The 14,783-nt window shown below is 36.1% G+C and overlaps 2 protein-coding genes across 5 annotated transcripts; both read left to right on the plus strand.

The window, feature by feature from the left end:
- The first annotated feature begins 5,426 nt into the window (after positions 1-5,426).
- Positions 5,427-8,691, plus strand: LOC108233354 (cartilage intermediate layer protein 1). 2 transcript variants are annotated; one of them, XM_017411762.3, is made up of 9 exons: positions 5,427-5,525; positions 5,652-5,695; positions 5,817-5,850; positions 5,960-5,983; positions 6,102-6,131; positions 6,643-6,814; positions 7,511-7,617; positions 7,783-7,957; positions 8,365-8,691. In XM_017411762.3, exons 2-9 carry the CDS (start codon positions 5,684-5,686, stop codon positions 8,462-8,464), a joined length of 654 nt encoding a protein of 217 aa, XP_017267251.1. In that variant the 5' UTR covers positions 5,427-5,525; positions 5,652-5,683; the 3' UTR covers positions 8,465-8,691. The 2 variants fall into 2 exon arrangements, with proteins under 2 accessions (XP_017267251.1, XP_037837596.1); XM_037981668.1 differs by lacking the exons at positions 5,427-5,525; positions 5,652-5,695; positions 5,817-5,850; positions 5,960-5,983; positions 6,102-6,131 and adding an exon at positions 6,281-6,557.
- Positions 8,692-8,847: 156 nt separating this feature from the next.
- LOC108233401 (cartilage intermediate layer protein 2-like) lies at positions 8,848-13,627 on the plus strand. Of its 3 annotated transcripts, XM_025005049.2 has the most exons (9): positions 8,848-9,947; positions 11,140-11,183; positions 11,310-11,343; positions 11,451-11,477; positions 11,630-11,659; positions 11,808-11,979; positions 12,469-12,575; positions 12,671-12,848; positions 13,295-13,627. In XM_025005049.2, exons 2-9 carry the CDS (start codon positions 11,172-11,174, stop codon positions 13,392-13,394), a joined length of 660 nt encoding a protein of 219 aa, XP_024860817.1. In that variant the 5' UTR covers positions 8,848-9,947; positions 11,140-11,171; the 3' UTR covers positions 13,395-13,627. The 3 variants fall into 3 exon arrangements, with proteins under 3 accessions (XP_024860817.1, XP_037837597.1, XP_024860818.1); XM_037981669.1 differs by lacking the exon at positions 8,848-9,947 and having other exon boundaries at positions 11,017-11,183; XM_025005050.2 differs by lacking the exon at positions 8,848-9,947 and having other exon boundaries at positions 11,157-11,183; positions 11,454-11,477.
- The last annotated feature ends 1,156 nt before the right edge of the window (positions 13,628-14,783 follow it).

A 14,783-nucleotide genomic window follows, 5' to 3' on the forward strand; every position in this document is an offset into this window, starting at 1 on the left:
CTGTATCATGTTTTATGTTTTTAAGTTCACCAATTTTTTAAAAAGTTCACAAAACTAAAAAAAAGATCTACTCCAAGTCACAGGGTGAAGCCTGCTACTAAAAAAAAAAACACTTTGGACTAACAGTCCAGTTGCTGAGTCCTGTCTGATTTTAACAAGTAAACATTCTTTTCTTTCAAACCTATGAAAAAGAGAACATTTTAAAACACCCTCTACAGAGCTATACAAAGCAAAACGTTGTTCCTTTTTTATTGCTTGTAGCTGTTAAGAACTGGCATCCAGTTTCTGTGATTATGATTAAGCAAATAATGGATCCAAATGAGCCAGTAAATAGTCATTTATGCTATTTAACTTGCAAAGAAAAAAAAACCTAACTGTACATTTGTAAAATGCCGCTCCCTATTATAGCTGACTTTTACATTTTTGTTGTATTTCCTGTTTGTTGCGTTCATCTCAGCAACTATATTATCACTTTTCAGTTTTGAATACTCTACAATGTATTTGCACTAAACTAAATCAATAATTATTACTATTGTGATTATGTTTAGCATATTTTACAGGAGTAAGTCATCAAGGTAAGACAGCCTGATTGGATTAAAAACAGAACAAACAAATTTTTTTTTTTAAATCTGAGATTTTAGGCTCTTCTGTTGTCAAAAGACTCCTCATGATTACTTCCAAATTTTAGATGCAAAGTGCCAGTAGCTTATTTTAAAATTGAAAATTCTAAAATTCTTTGCTGCACATTTGGATAAATTAAATAAAAATGCAAATGTAAAATGCATTTTATTATTTTTCTGTTTTTGTGTTCACAAGAACTTGCTCAAAAATGTTGTTCTGGCACCACACTTTTTCTTTTGCTCTCTGTTCCCACAGCCTGCTAGACCCAGTGGTACAATCGAGACACTCCTGGTGGGACAAGTGACTGGGAGACTTACAAAAATCAATATTTAAGAAGAACATAATGCATTCTAATGAAGTTGTTTCACAACAAATATGTACTCATCATATTACTCTAAGTTATGATGTTAAATTTGATCATGTTGAAGTAATTCAAAAAGCAAAACTCTACAAGTCCAATAAAATCTTGTCACATATATCTCAACATCTGCCTACTGTCCACTTGTTTTCTACATGATTTCTAATTAGTCAGACAGTTTGTATATAATTAAGTTCACTTCAGTTGTTATAGTGCAGATGGAATTAGAGATGTTAACTCATATGTACTGATTCAGAGACACACACATGCATATTTTCCCATTTGTAAACAGTTACTGTATGAAAGTCGATTTGTGAAAAGTAATAAAGGAAATGCATTTTGTTCCTCACCACTGAATTACTAAAAGGTTATAAAGCCCATCTGCTGCCCAGAAGGTTTTCATTCTGCACAGGAGAGGCTGTAAAGATTGTAGCCATAGGAGAGACAATAGATTCTACTCCATTCACAGAGGGTGAGTTACTGTTCTCCAGAATACAGGATATTCTGCAGTCTTATACATTGTTTATATAAACTCAATGAAACCTATTTGGTTCATTGAGTTTCCTTTTCAAAAACATAGGTGCCAGGAAACTTTGTGGATACAGCAGAACCAAGTGCATGCAGAAGAACTAGAATTTTAACCCCAAGTGAAAATCACAAACCATCACTCAATGGTCATAGCACTGTTCCATCTTTACTTGGAATGAGCTCAAAGTGTCACTGCCTGTAGAGCAAACTGAAAAAAAGGCAAGCTTTCAGTTTGGCAACATACTTCATAAATCATTTTAACACTTTCAGATAAAAACAAATTCTCTTTAAGGACTTTTGAATGACCCTATTTTCATGTCCAAATATTAGTTCAGTAGCACTGAAAGCTACTGAATATATAGCTTCACAAGCAACAAACAACAAAAGTGGGATACTGTTATCCCAGTGCCTGTGGGAAACAAGACCGTTTTTGTGCAACATGGGTTTCAAGGTTTGGTGAAACTTTTAGCTACTTGAGACGCACTTGAAAGCGTCAAATGTAATTCAGAATCTGCTGTTTCCAATCCTGCCTTTAACAGCATAAACAGTTCTCCTTCCTCTAAGCTAAAAGCTGTTAGCTTGAGTTTGGGAGTTCGGTTGAATGATGCAACTATGATCTCCAACATATCTAGCTCTGGAAATAACAAGTCAAGTGCTAATAAGAAACTGGACTGAGGCCCAGGTTTTTGAGGTATATGTACCATAAATTGAGCTGGCACATAATGCGCCTGTTGGGACCCATGGCTGAAAGCTTTAAGCAGAGGCTGCTTGACTGATATGAGGTCGCACTAAAACAGCAAAAGGTTAGAAGACAGCAAACTGGTTTGACATGGCTGACTGGTGCTATATTGGTAGTGCAAGTACTTGTGTCACCAGCTGAGTGACACTGTTTTGTAGGAGAGAAACTGGGCTTGCTGGATGAACTGGCTTGAGCATTTCATCAAGTCGTGGACAAGCAATTTGGGGGCAAATACTAACATAACCATTGGGAATGCTGTTAGTGGCCTAGCATGAGCCACTGCATTTTCAGGACTCAGGCAAGGATTTACTGAGGTATGTAATTCGCGTCTTGTCAAAGATTTTATCCACAGCCTGGCCAAGATTAGTCATGTCAACTGGCAGTATAAACATTTTCTCCTTTTTTGAGATCTCCCTCTGCACAGGAGTGGGGATTTGTCACAGTTGCTTCATGTTTTTTTGAGTTCCTATGACTCAGCTGCAGTTACATGAAGGTCTCACAACTGATGCTGAATGTTGATCATGCTGCCCTTCATTCGTTACCATCTAATATCCTCAGTGTCTTCCAAATGTAATCCAGAGGTCCTGTCATAACATCTTTAAGTGTGGTGGGTGTGATCTGCATGTAGAATGAGATGATTTTTAGTCCCCTTGATGTCCAATAAATTATGGCACAGGGACTTTTCTAGTATTCTCAAAGTCTGGATGTGGCCATCAGACAAAAGTAAAGCACATCTGGCACATCCCCAGATGGTGGAGCGTATAAACAAAATATCATCTCTCAAAAGGGTATACTGTACTGACATCAAGAGGCAGAGTATGAAAAAGGTTTCTTCATTCATGTTAAGAGTTTAAGGTGTGGTGATCTCTTTACCAAAGTCAATGATTTCCCACTGTATATGTATATGTCTGCTGTGTGTATGTCGCTGTTAATTTTCCCTTTTGTGTCTAAAATGGAATGTTGTGAAATTGGGAATTAACTAAATACCAAGGACTTTTGTATTTAATTATTTTTTAAAAAGCAGTTGATTTCTACCATTTTTCACAGAAACAAATTATCTATGTTATCTAATCAAAATGCCTCAGGAAGCCCCAAAAATAAAACTGCTAATATTAACTCAAAGTACATGTGTCATTAGCCACTTACACCTGAACATTACTTTTCATTTGCACATACACTGTAGGAGCTTTTTATGTATGTTTGTGTGCCAATTTTTGGTCTGAATTTTGGAGTCATAAATTTGTCCGAGTGCGAGTGCAGTTTTCTAGGTGCACAATGGTAGCTGTACACAATGATGTGTAAAGAGTGAAAAAATAAAAAAATAATAATAACTATTATTACAATTACATACACGCCCTCCCACACACACTCACACACACATTGATTCTGTTGTTGTTTCTGTTATAAAGCGCTTTGGATCGCCTTGTTGCCAAAAAGTGCTTTATAAATAACTTTCACTTCACTTCACTTCACTTCACTTCACTTCACTTCACTTCACTTCACTTCACTTCACTTCACTTATATACGTGCATATATCTCCATCCATCCATTTTCTTTACCCGACTCGCCTTTCCGGGTCACGGGGAGCTGGTGCTTATCTCTCAAAAAAGAGAGAGAAGCCCTTGTAATTCATGTCAGTTTAACTCAAAAGCCACAATGGGGTATTTCATGTGTGCATGTGCATGTCATGTGTGTTTCAGTGTTTTAAAAAAAAGGTTTTTCTCCTAGACTTGGGTTGGGTTTTCATTTTTGACAGCTTTCACAAATGACTTGCCATCAGCAGTGAGATGTGCATAATAACAAAAATAAGTAATGAAGAAAAACAGATAAGTGTTTTTTTAAAAAAACCTTTGAGTTCTTATAGACTACGCCTGCGAGGTCCAGAATTGTGAAACAACACCTTAAATCCCTTTAACAGATTCTTCATGAAACTAACTTGTAAGTAATAGAAAAAAGATGGGAAAAAACTCAAAGAGATGATTTTTCACAAGCATAAAGTGCAACACAGTGTATAGAATAACCTCAAACTTACTAATGTAAAACTAAATCAATAATAAAATCTAACACATTATTTGCTTAAACTGATCTATAGAACACATTACTTTTCTATCAGATAGTTAAACAAAAACTTTAAAACGACAAAGCTGTTTCCCAATAATAAAGTACTGAATGTTCTTTGTCTATCCTTGTTATGAGTATTTCAAGTCAGACTCAATGGTATGCAAATTGTTTACCACTCCCTGCCATGAAGCAAGAGTTAAACACTCTGGATGTTTTGTATTGTTTACATTTATGGATGTTGTTATCAAGGATTTAACCCGCTGCTGATAATACACATTTGAAGCCCTGCATTGCATTGCTTCAATGAGCTGTCTGTTCAGACTTAATGTTTGATATAGGGCATATGAGTGGTTATTTATGTCACTACAAACAAAAATATTGCATCAACTTCATGCAAGACATTATTGGGGGGGAACAAGAAGCTTTGTCTGGTAGTTGTGGGCTGATCCTTGACCTTTTTCATGATCATTTTATCCCCATGAAACAAGAACCTTCAGACCAAAGTCAGTTGGTGGTCATTTTACATTTCTTCCATTTCTGAATAATCATACGAACAGTCATCGTCTTACACCAAGCTTCTATAGTAGCCCAATCAAGCCTTGTGCAGATCTACAATCTTGCTCTGGAACTAGTATTCCCTCTGTCAGAAGGATATCCATAAATCCAGAAACTGGGTATGAATGACAAACGCTGTCTTCAACAAAGTAAATTTATTTTTTTGTCAATATTAACAGTAAAAAAAAAAAAAATAATAAGTTTCTCAAAAAATTCTCAACAAGATTTTTTTTTCATATTCTAAAAACAAATTTTTTAAAAAAATTTCTTCAAATTTACAGACCCAGTCCCAAATGAGTTATTGACAGCACTGAGGTGCAGATAATGCCAAGAAAAAAAAATTAAAAAGAAGTGAGTGAGATGGTAAAAAATTCTTGTTATGTGTGGATGCGTTCGTCAGAGGTCGAGGGTTGGGAAACACTGCCTTGTGACTCCTGGCCTTTTGCTTTACTGTTTGTGAAAATGCAACAAAACAAGCTAAACAATGACACACAAAAGAGTTTAAAAAGGTTTCAAACCTTTTACCATCACAAACAAATCCTTTGTGTTAAAAATTCTACTGACAGCCAGAGGGTGAAACTTGCTTCTATAAAAGGTGGATGTACACACAATTAACGTAGTGGAGCAGGAGATCGTCTTACTGCGTCTTCTCTCGTTTCCAAGGTAAATTTCTCTTTTTATTTTTTAGAACTCAAAAGACAAACAGAGTCCTTCATGTAGAACAAAGCTGTATTAAGTATAAAAAGAAAAGCAGACTTAGAAGTTGGTATGTTTCATTTCTTTTTACAGCTGTTAGGAAGTGACATCCACTTTCTGCAATTATGATCAACCAGGTAAAGTATAGGTTGTGGTTTTATAAATCCAAAGTAATGAAAAAGAAGATATTTTAGTATTTTACTGCACAACTTACATTTAAAAACCTACCTTTTAAAGCATTCTGTTTTTCTGTCACAGCTGAGTCTTACTTTTGCTGCAGTTTTGCTTCTTGGTATGTTCACTCCAACAACTACATGAACAATTTTTAGTTTTGAAAACTCTAAAGTTTGTTATCAATACAGAAAATCACTAACTAGCATTATTCTTATTTCATTTACCAGCTTCACCAGGACCAAGTAAAGCAGGTAAGAAAGTCAAAGAGCTCAATTATGGACAATCTACAGATTTTAAATAGGCACAAGGGAGTTAGTACTTTATTTTATAGTTAAAGGGTTTTCATATTTCTTTTTATTTTCCACTTAGGACCACCCTGTGAAATTCCCTACCATGTCCGTGAGTAGCAGCATCTTTTGTTATATTAGGAAATTACATCTAACCCCACTTTGTTAAATGTAGTGGTATAGAGGTATAGTAATTCCAGAAATAGTTTCCAGGTGAGGAGTTCCGGTTCTGAGGGTGGGCGTGGTGTATATAAGGGAGCTGAACGCTCATTCAGGATGTGTTGTCTTTGTTTTCCCACTGTGTGGTTTGCGTCCGGTGGACTCTGGCAGCGGAAAGCAACAAATCGCTGGCTGGTGGTAAAAACGCCTCAGCGCTACCCTCCTCCTCAGTGTGTGTGTGTGTGCGCGTGTTTGTGGATCGGCAGTCCCCACAGTTGGACCATTGCTGCTCTGTCGGTGTGTGTTTCCCGGATTTGTGCTGATTTGCTCTGCTTTTATCTACGTTCCTCTCCCGGATTTTGTACGCCACATAAACTAGGTCAAATGATACCACACAGAATTATTTTAAATTTCCTTGTTTCTATTTTTCCTGGTTTGCCTCATTTTGATTATTTTTGCTCTAGAGGCCTGGACGCAGTGGTTTGACAGAGATGACCCTTCTGGATCTGGAGACTGGGAGAACCTCGCTGATCTTCGAAAAGAAAATCCTGGGAAAATCTGCCGCGATCCCAGAGATATTGAGGCAGTGACTCTATCTGGTCTGAGTGTGGGTCAAGCAGGAGAAGCCATTTTAATGTAAGTGCTGTAAAGAAAGCATGAATAATTAGAATGCATTTCCTGCACTGATTCTCATGCTAAGTACAGACATACAGTCAAAAATCATCTTGATCTGAAAGAAATTTAGTTTCACCTTTATTTGAAATTGTCGTGAGTATAAAGAAAACTGATAAGAATTTATGAGGATACAGTTAAAGACAACTCTGCAATTTAAAGAACTGCAAAAGCAAAAGAATGAATGTTAAAATGTAGGACATGAAACCAAATAAAAATACTAAATAAAATAAGGGGCACATTTCTTAAAATGCCAAAACTGTGAACTGCAATTAAAATTTTGTATTTTGTTGCTAAAAATAATTTACAGCAGAATTAACAGAAATGAGAAAGGAAGCATTTCAGTGCTTCTTTTTAGCATTTAAACATTAAAACCAAATGTCCTGAAAGCTTGAATGTTTGTAGTCACTCATTTCTTTTAGTATGAAAATGTTTGTTTTACAGCCATGTAGAGACTGAAACCGAAATGTTGACAGGTGAACCTTAGACTGTAGGTATATAAGGGATATGAATGCAAACTTAGTTGGTGCTCGTAGTACGTTCATCAAGCAATATGAATTTTGGAACCCTTGGAAATTTGGACTTACATCCATGGATAAAAGGTGCAAATATCTATATAACTGCATTTGTAAATATTATTGTTTGTGTGTTTGTTTTCAGGTATGACACAACTTCAGGATTTGTCTGCAGAAACATAGATCAACCTGACAAATGGTGCAATGACTATAAAGTTCGCTTCAGCTGCGCCCCTGATACCTGTGAAAATGGTAAAAGTAGATTCTAGCTGTGCATTTAAAATGAAGAAAAAACACTCACAAATCAAATTATATTTCCTATGTTCTGCCTTTCTGTTCATGAGCTTTTATTTGGAAAGTTGCTTTGACGTTGCAGTTCTACTTTTTCCTCTTTTTTTTTTTTTTTTTTTCCTGCAGTGTGCTGGACTAAGTGGTACAATCGAGACCGTCCCAGTGCATCGGGTGACTGGGAGACTCTGAATGACCTGCAGAAGGAATACCCAGGACAGATTTGTGCTGAACCTCTTTACATTGAGGCTGTTACCACTGATGAAGAGATCCCAGCCATAAGGACAGGCGACAACTTCTACCGGTGAGTTGACTTTGAAAGAAAAATGCTGTCTATAGTAAAAGTAACCCATTAATAAGATGCAAAACATGAAAGATTTCTCTCCAAGTTTTAAAAATTCACTGATTTGAGAACTGATTATTTGCCTTAATCTCCTACGAAGATGAAGAATGAATACTTCTCATTCTCACTAACCAGTTAAAACATTTAGCATTATATATAAAAATGTTTATTCAGCACTTTTTTTTTTACAAACACATTCTTAAACATTCTCGTAATTCTTGAATAAAATATCCTATACAGCAGAACTTTAAATTTTTTTTACTGGATCCAGAAAGCAGAAGTGGGTCAAGAAAAGGGATGGATGGTTTGTGACATACAAAATAAACCTAAAATGTAAACTAACTCTCTATTCACGTGTCATTTTACAGCTACAGTCCCACTGTAGGGTTTGCTTGCCGCAATCAGGACCAAACATCTGGCTACTGCAAGGACTACAAAGTTCGCTTTGGATGCCTTGCCTGTCCTTAACTATAACTCTGCTGCTGGGAAATGCCGAAGAGAAGAAATGAATATTGTGGCTTTATTTTCTTTCCCATTTCTTTTCTTTTTTCATTAATTTTAATTGTACTGTTTATTTCTGGGGCCTCTTCTACTAAATGTGATGTGAAAAAATGCAGTATGTGCTTTTCGTATCTTTAAAGGGGTACATTTGGTAACTGTTAAGAAATAAATCAACAGCATTAAAACGAATTAAAGAAAAACTTTTTTTGTCTTTTTTAAATCCAGTTAATTCTAAATAAGGCTTATATTGAGTTATTATTTGGGGCAGTGGTAGCTCGGTGGTCAGTGCCATGGGCTCGTAATTCTGAGGGTGCAAGTCTGAGTTCAGGCTGCATTAGAAAGGACATCCAGTGTAAATTATTTGCCAAATCCTCCTTGTGCGTTCGCTCACCAAGGCCTACTGGAGGGAGCAGTCGAAGGATGGATCGAGCTAGCTTTTGGTTTGAGAAATATGGATTAAGTTTTCTCTATATTTATATACCTAAAGACTTTTCTCTGTTTCAAGATTTACTCTTGGTTTAAAGTGCAAACTCCAACTTTAATGTTAAATATTTTTGAGTAATAGCATTAACTGAGGAAGCTTAACTTGTTCAAAAAATTATTAAAGATGAACTGAATGTGTTCAGATGAAGTTTCACAAGCATAAAGTGCTACACATGAAGTGCAAAGCATATCTTAAGCTATCTAATGTAAAAGTGCTATAAAAAACAATAATGTGGCATTTGCCTAAACAGTTTATTTTATTTTTTATTCACACACCACATTACTTATCTATAGTTAAACAAACCCTGTGAAACTCCAAAGTTGTTTCCCGATAGTAAAGTACAAAATGTTCTTTGGTCATACTTGCTATGATGTGCAGGTGATTCTGCTGACACAAGTCCACAAAATTGTGTGCATGTTTCCTGTAAGCTCTGTTCTCCTTTCCTGTAATAATGTGGACAGTTGCAGTCATCAGAGAATTGTTATGATCAGCAGTTAGTGTAATGAGTTTATTAAACATTCACTTAGTTCTTAAGTAGTGTAAAGTATGGTTTGTGCTCATTTCTCATTTCAGTTAAACTCATTACAGCTTTCTAACGGGTTTTATTCAAAGGGATCTCACAAAGGTGCAAACAGTTAAAGCTTGTATAAATAACAAATGATAATGCAGTTCAAACTGTAACATATAAACAAATGATAAAATATAAGCAAACTTTGAGATTGCTAAAATTAGGTTACGCTTAATCGGAGATGAAAGTGAGATTTGAGAGTGATTTTATTGCTGAAATGGGGTTACTCACATATGATACAACAAGCACAAAGAACAGGGTGAGGGAGGCTGAAAGTTCCAGGACATCATGACATGATAAGCTACAGCTGATCTGTGGGTTTGGTTTATAGTATAAAAACAAGGGGAAAGGGGAATTATGTCAGACAACGGGGAACGGGTTGCTGTTTCTTCTTGTTGGTGAGTTGTTGTCTCCATTTAGCTGAATGTTAAAATGAAGAGGTAAAATAAATGGATGACTGATAATTGAACCTCTGGTCTGGTACTCATTTTGTGTGTCTTTCTGCAACCTCAAAGATTCGGTGAGAGAAACTAAGTGGTGAGGTGAGATTCCTCTGAAAAGAGTGAATACTAAAACGTGGTTTTCTTAACAGTAGCATACCTCGTATAACAGAGCTTGTTTAGGTTTACACTGAAATTGTGATGTACAAAATGAACTTAAAATGTATACTAACCCACTATTCACTTGTCATTTTACAGCTATAGTTCCACTACAGGTATTGTTTGTGGCAATCAGAACCAAACATCTGGTACTGAATGGAATACAAAGTATTTTTTGGATGCTATTGTCATTTTGAAAAGTCTTCTTCATCAGATTGAATTTCCAACAAGAAATATGAATATTGGGGTCTTATTTTGTTTTCTGCCATTTCTTGTTTCATGCATTGCATTTCTTCCCATTGAATCCTGGTAAAGTATCTTACTTGACAGACCCTCTCCCTTGTTTATTTCTAAGGCCTTTCTCCTAAATCTGCTTTGAGAAAACCCATTATGTGCTTTGTCTTTTCTAAATCTAGAATATTTGAAATAAGAATTATATTCAGTTATTTGATCTGAGAAATACAAATAAAATAGTCTATATTTAAATGCTTTACGACTTTTATATGTTTTTTGAAACAAAATGTATTTAAGTTTTTACTCTGGGTTTAAAGTGCAAACTCTGACTTCATGTTAATTAATTTAAAGTAATAGCATCAACTGAGGAAACTAAACCAGTTTAAAAAAAAAAAAGGAATGTGTTCAGATAAAATTTCAAACATTTCTCTGAAATGTACTTATGTTTTGATTTTGGATTTAAGAGCAAACTTACAACTTAATTTAAAATAATTCAGAGTAATCCTATTCAGTGTGAAAGCTAAAGCAGAAATCCGTGTCTTTCTGCCTCCCAACAGCACAGATGGGTGCTGCTGTTGTTTGGACATTTCTATGACATTAAGTATTTAAAGTCAGGCTCCCAGGAGTGCTGATAGTTTATTCAGATTACTACTCTCTGTTGTGAAGCAAGAGTAAAACACTGTGGACAGTATGTGTACAAATTATTAAAAGGAAAAAAAAAATCAAATGTTTTCTTTTTTTCCATTTTGTTTTGCAGCTGCTAAGAACTGACATCCAATTTCTGCAATTATGATCAAGCAGGTAAAGTATATATATTGTGGTTTAAGGAATCCAAAATGAGAAAACAAACAAAAAATATTTTTGATATTGCACTGCACAACTTACTTATGCACACTTAACTTTTCAAACATTATTTTTCTGTTATAGCTGAGTCTTGTCTTCGCTGCAGTTTTGCTTCTTGGTATGTTCATCTCAGCAACTACAGGAACAATGTTGGTTTTGAAAATTTCACAGTACATTATAACCTCAGAAACTCACTAACTAGCAATGTTTTTTGATTACATTTAGCAGCTTTTCCAGGACCAAGTGAAGGAGGTAAGACACAGTTCATATATTTTCAGGCTGCTGTTTTATCAAAGAGCTCGTACACTATAGTCTGTTTACCTGTTATAAATAGAAACAAAATGAGACAGTAGTTTATGTTTTAGTTAAGAGTATTTAACTTTTTTTTTGTGTATTTGACTTAGGAAAACCTTGTGACAATGCCCGTAACATTCGTAAGTAGCAACATTTTTTGTTATATTTACATCCCATCTGACTTTATTTTGCCTATTCAAACTAGATCAACACATGAAATTCACAATTTTTTAAAACTAGTCAGTTGTTTGTTTACTGAATTACCTCAATGTAAATGTTTTACTCTAGGGGGCTGGACACAGTGGTTCGACATAGATAATCCATCTGGAACTGGAGACTGGGAGTTGCTCACTGATCTTCGCAGTGAGAATCCTGGTAAAATTTGTGACAACCCCACAGATATTGAGGCAGTGACTCTATCTGGCCAGAGTGTGGCTGAGGCAGGGGAGAAGATTTATAAGTAAGTGCTGTAAAGAAAAAATGAATAATTAGAATGCATTTCCTGCAATGATTCAAATGTAAAATCTAGAAATATAGCCAAAAAAACCTTACCAGCTATATCAGAAATCATGCTGACATGTAAACACCATGAAGACACAGGAAAAGACAACTGTGCAAAAAAAAAATTGCAGCTGTTCGAAAGATTTGTTAGAACAAATTAAATCAACTTCATTTCCAAGGGCAATTAAAGCAACTAAAGTTGCACGTCATAAAAAGTCTGAGGGTTCCACTTCTGCACTTCAGAGTTTCTCCTATTGCAGGATGTTAGAGGACACTGACAAAATGATTCAAAGTTGTTCGTGTTGTGTTGCATCAAGAAATGGAATGTAATGCTCACCTCTAACCAGTATGCACATACCTGCTGAACTGGAACCCTTGAGACACTGCACTTACTTGAATTAAAACACAAACACCTATATAGCAATTATAAATACTTTCTTCTTTTCAGATATGATACGACTTCAGGATTTGTCTGCAGAAACGAGGATCAACTTGATAGAAGGTGCAATGATTATAAAGTTCGCTTCAGCTGTCCACCTGATGTCTGCAAAGAAGGTAAAATAGATCCCAGCTGTGCATTTAAATAAAATTATAAAAAGTTGCTAAATAAAACTTTGACAATACAATAATCTTTCTCTTTATTCTTGCAGTGTGCTGGACTAAATGGTACAATCGAGACAATCCCAGTGGAAAAGGTGACTGGGAGACTCTGAATAGCATAAGGAAAAAAAAATCAAAAAAACAGATTTGTCCTGAACCTATTTACATTGAGGCTGTTACCGCTGATGGAGACATCCCAGCCATCAACACAGGGGATAACTTCTACCAGTGAGTTGACTTAAAAGTAAACTATATTGTATCTATAAAGGAAGCAACCCAATGATAAGGTGCAAAACCCAAAAGCTTTCTTCCCAGGTTGTAATAATGTACTGACTTACGTCTTTTCTTAATTAGTTACAGAAAGCTAATACAAGTACACTGTTGATGAAAGAACGATATTTGTACTTCATAATTTTATGGAGATTATAGGCTTTTTTTCTGTTTTTATATCTGTGTTTAGTTTTCTCATTCTCACTGACCATGTAAAGTATTTAGCAGTAAAATATAAATAAATAAATCTGGCTAAGGTTCTCTAACATACCAAGCAATTTTCAATCACCACTTATTTCTTAACATGCCCCATACAACAAAGCTTGTTTAAAACTGCACTGGAACTGTGAAATACAAAATAACCTGAAATGTAAACTAACTCACTATTCACTGTCATTTCACAGCTACAGTCCCACTATAGGGTTTGTTTGCCGCAATAAGGACCAGACATCTGGCAGCTGCAAGGACTACAAAGTTCGCTTTGGATGCCCCTGTTGTCTGTAACGGTCTTCGTAATCAGTTTGCGTTCATTTTACTTCTTCCCAAGGAATCATATATCCTGGTAAAATATCATTTCACATGCACTGTCCCTTGTTTGTTACTGAGCCTTCTTCTACTAAATTTGCTGTGACAAAATGCATTATGTGCTTTCTATATTTTAAAAAGGGATTAGGGAATACTTTTTCTTTAACTATGGCAAAATATATCAACACCAATAAAAAATTAACTAAAGCAAACATTTTTGTCTTTTTATTTACCATGATCAAAATAATCATTTTAAGACATCATCATTTGGTCTCTTTATACTTATGTGATTATATCTGTTCAATGAACTATCTTTAAGTACTGACTTTAGATTTGAGGTGAAAATACCCAGCGTTAATTAAATTAGATGAGATTAATATCTTTTAAAATTGAAGCTGTTTCAAAAATGCATTAAACATAAACAGATGTTTCTGTCACAGTTTCACTGTTCCTGCTCACAGTTCCAGTAGTTTTCCACAGCCTATGCCACGCCCCCGTTACCATGCCACCACAATCAATCTAATCAGCTTCACCTGTTATTTCCTGTATTTAAGTCCATAGCCCACAGCCCACAGCTGCCAGATTATTGAAAGGTTCATCCAAGTAAATGTCCAGCGTTCCACAGTTCATGCCTGCCACGTTACCGAACCCCCACCTGTACCTTGACCCTCGACTACTGCCTGCTCCCTGTCGGATACTTCCTCAGACTCTGCCTTTTGGAAACGGACCCTGCTCTCCCTCTCTGGACTTCACTTTCTGGTTAGTGCTTCTCTGGATTTGTCTGCCGATCTCTGATCTCCTGGTTCTCGATCCTCGCCTGCCCCCGGGCTCTGATTCCTGCCTAGCCCCCTTTTCTAAGGACTTTATCTCAGAGACTGCCACTAGCTTACCTGTCTGGACGATCTCCTGCTGTCCTGCCGATGCTCCTATCCAGGCCTTAGGTAATCCTGATAGCGTCTCACTATTAATAAAATCCTTAAAACTTCGTTTTTGTCTGCGTGTTCTGAATCCTAACCTGCCAACCCTTGTCAGTTTTACTGTCATAAAATGCAAAACACTCTTTAAACTTATCTGCACAAGTCAACAAATTCCTGAGTTTGTGCTCTTTAATCTCTGTTCTCCTTTTTCATAATAAGGTCAACAATGGTACACGGGCTGGTAGGTCCCTATTTGACCGGTGTCAGAGCTTGGTCCGCATTGCCGGCAGTAAGTCGGACTCGTTTCCAGTGAGAGTTTGACTCCGCCAAGGTTGCCATTTGTCACTGATTCTGTTCATAACGTTTATGGACAGAATTTCTAGGCGCAGCCAAGATGTTGAGGGGATCCATTTTGGTGACCTTAGGATTGCGTCTCTGCTTTTTGCAGATG

The sequence above is a fragment of the Kryptolebias marmoratus genome, linkage group LG19 (genome assembly GCF_001649575.2).
Source record: "Kryptolebias marmoratus isolate JLee-2015 linkage group LG19, ASM164957v2, whole genome shotgun sequence".
In the NCBI taxonomy this organism is placed as follows: Eukaryota; Metazoa; Chordata; class Actinopteri; order Cyprinodontiformes; family Rivulidae; genus Kryptolebias; species Kryptolebias marmoratus.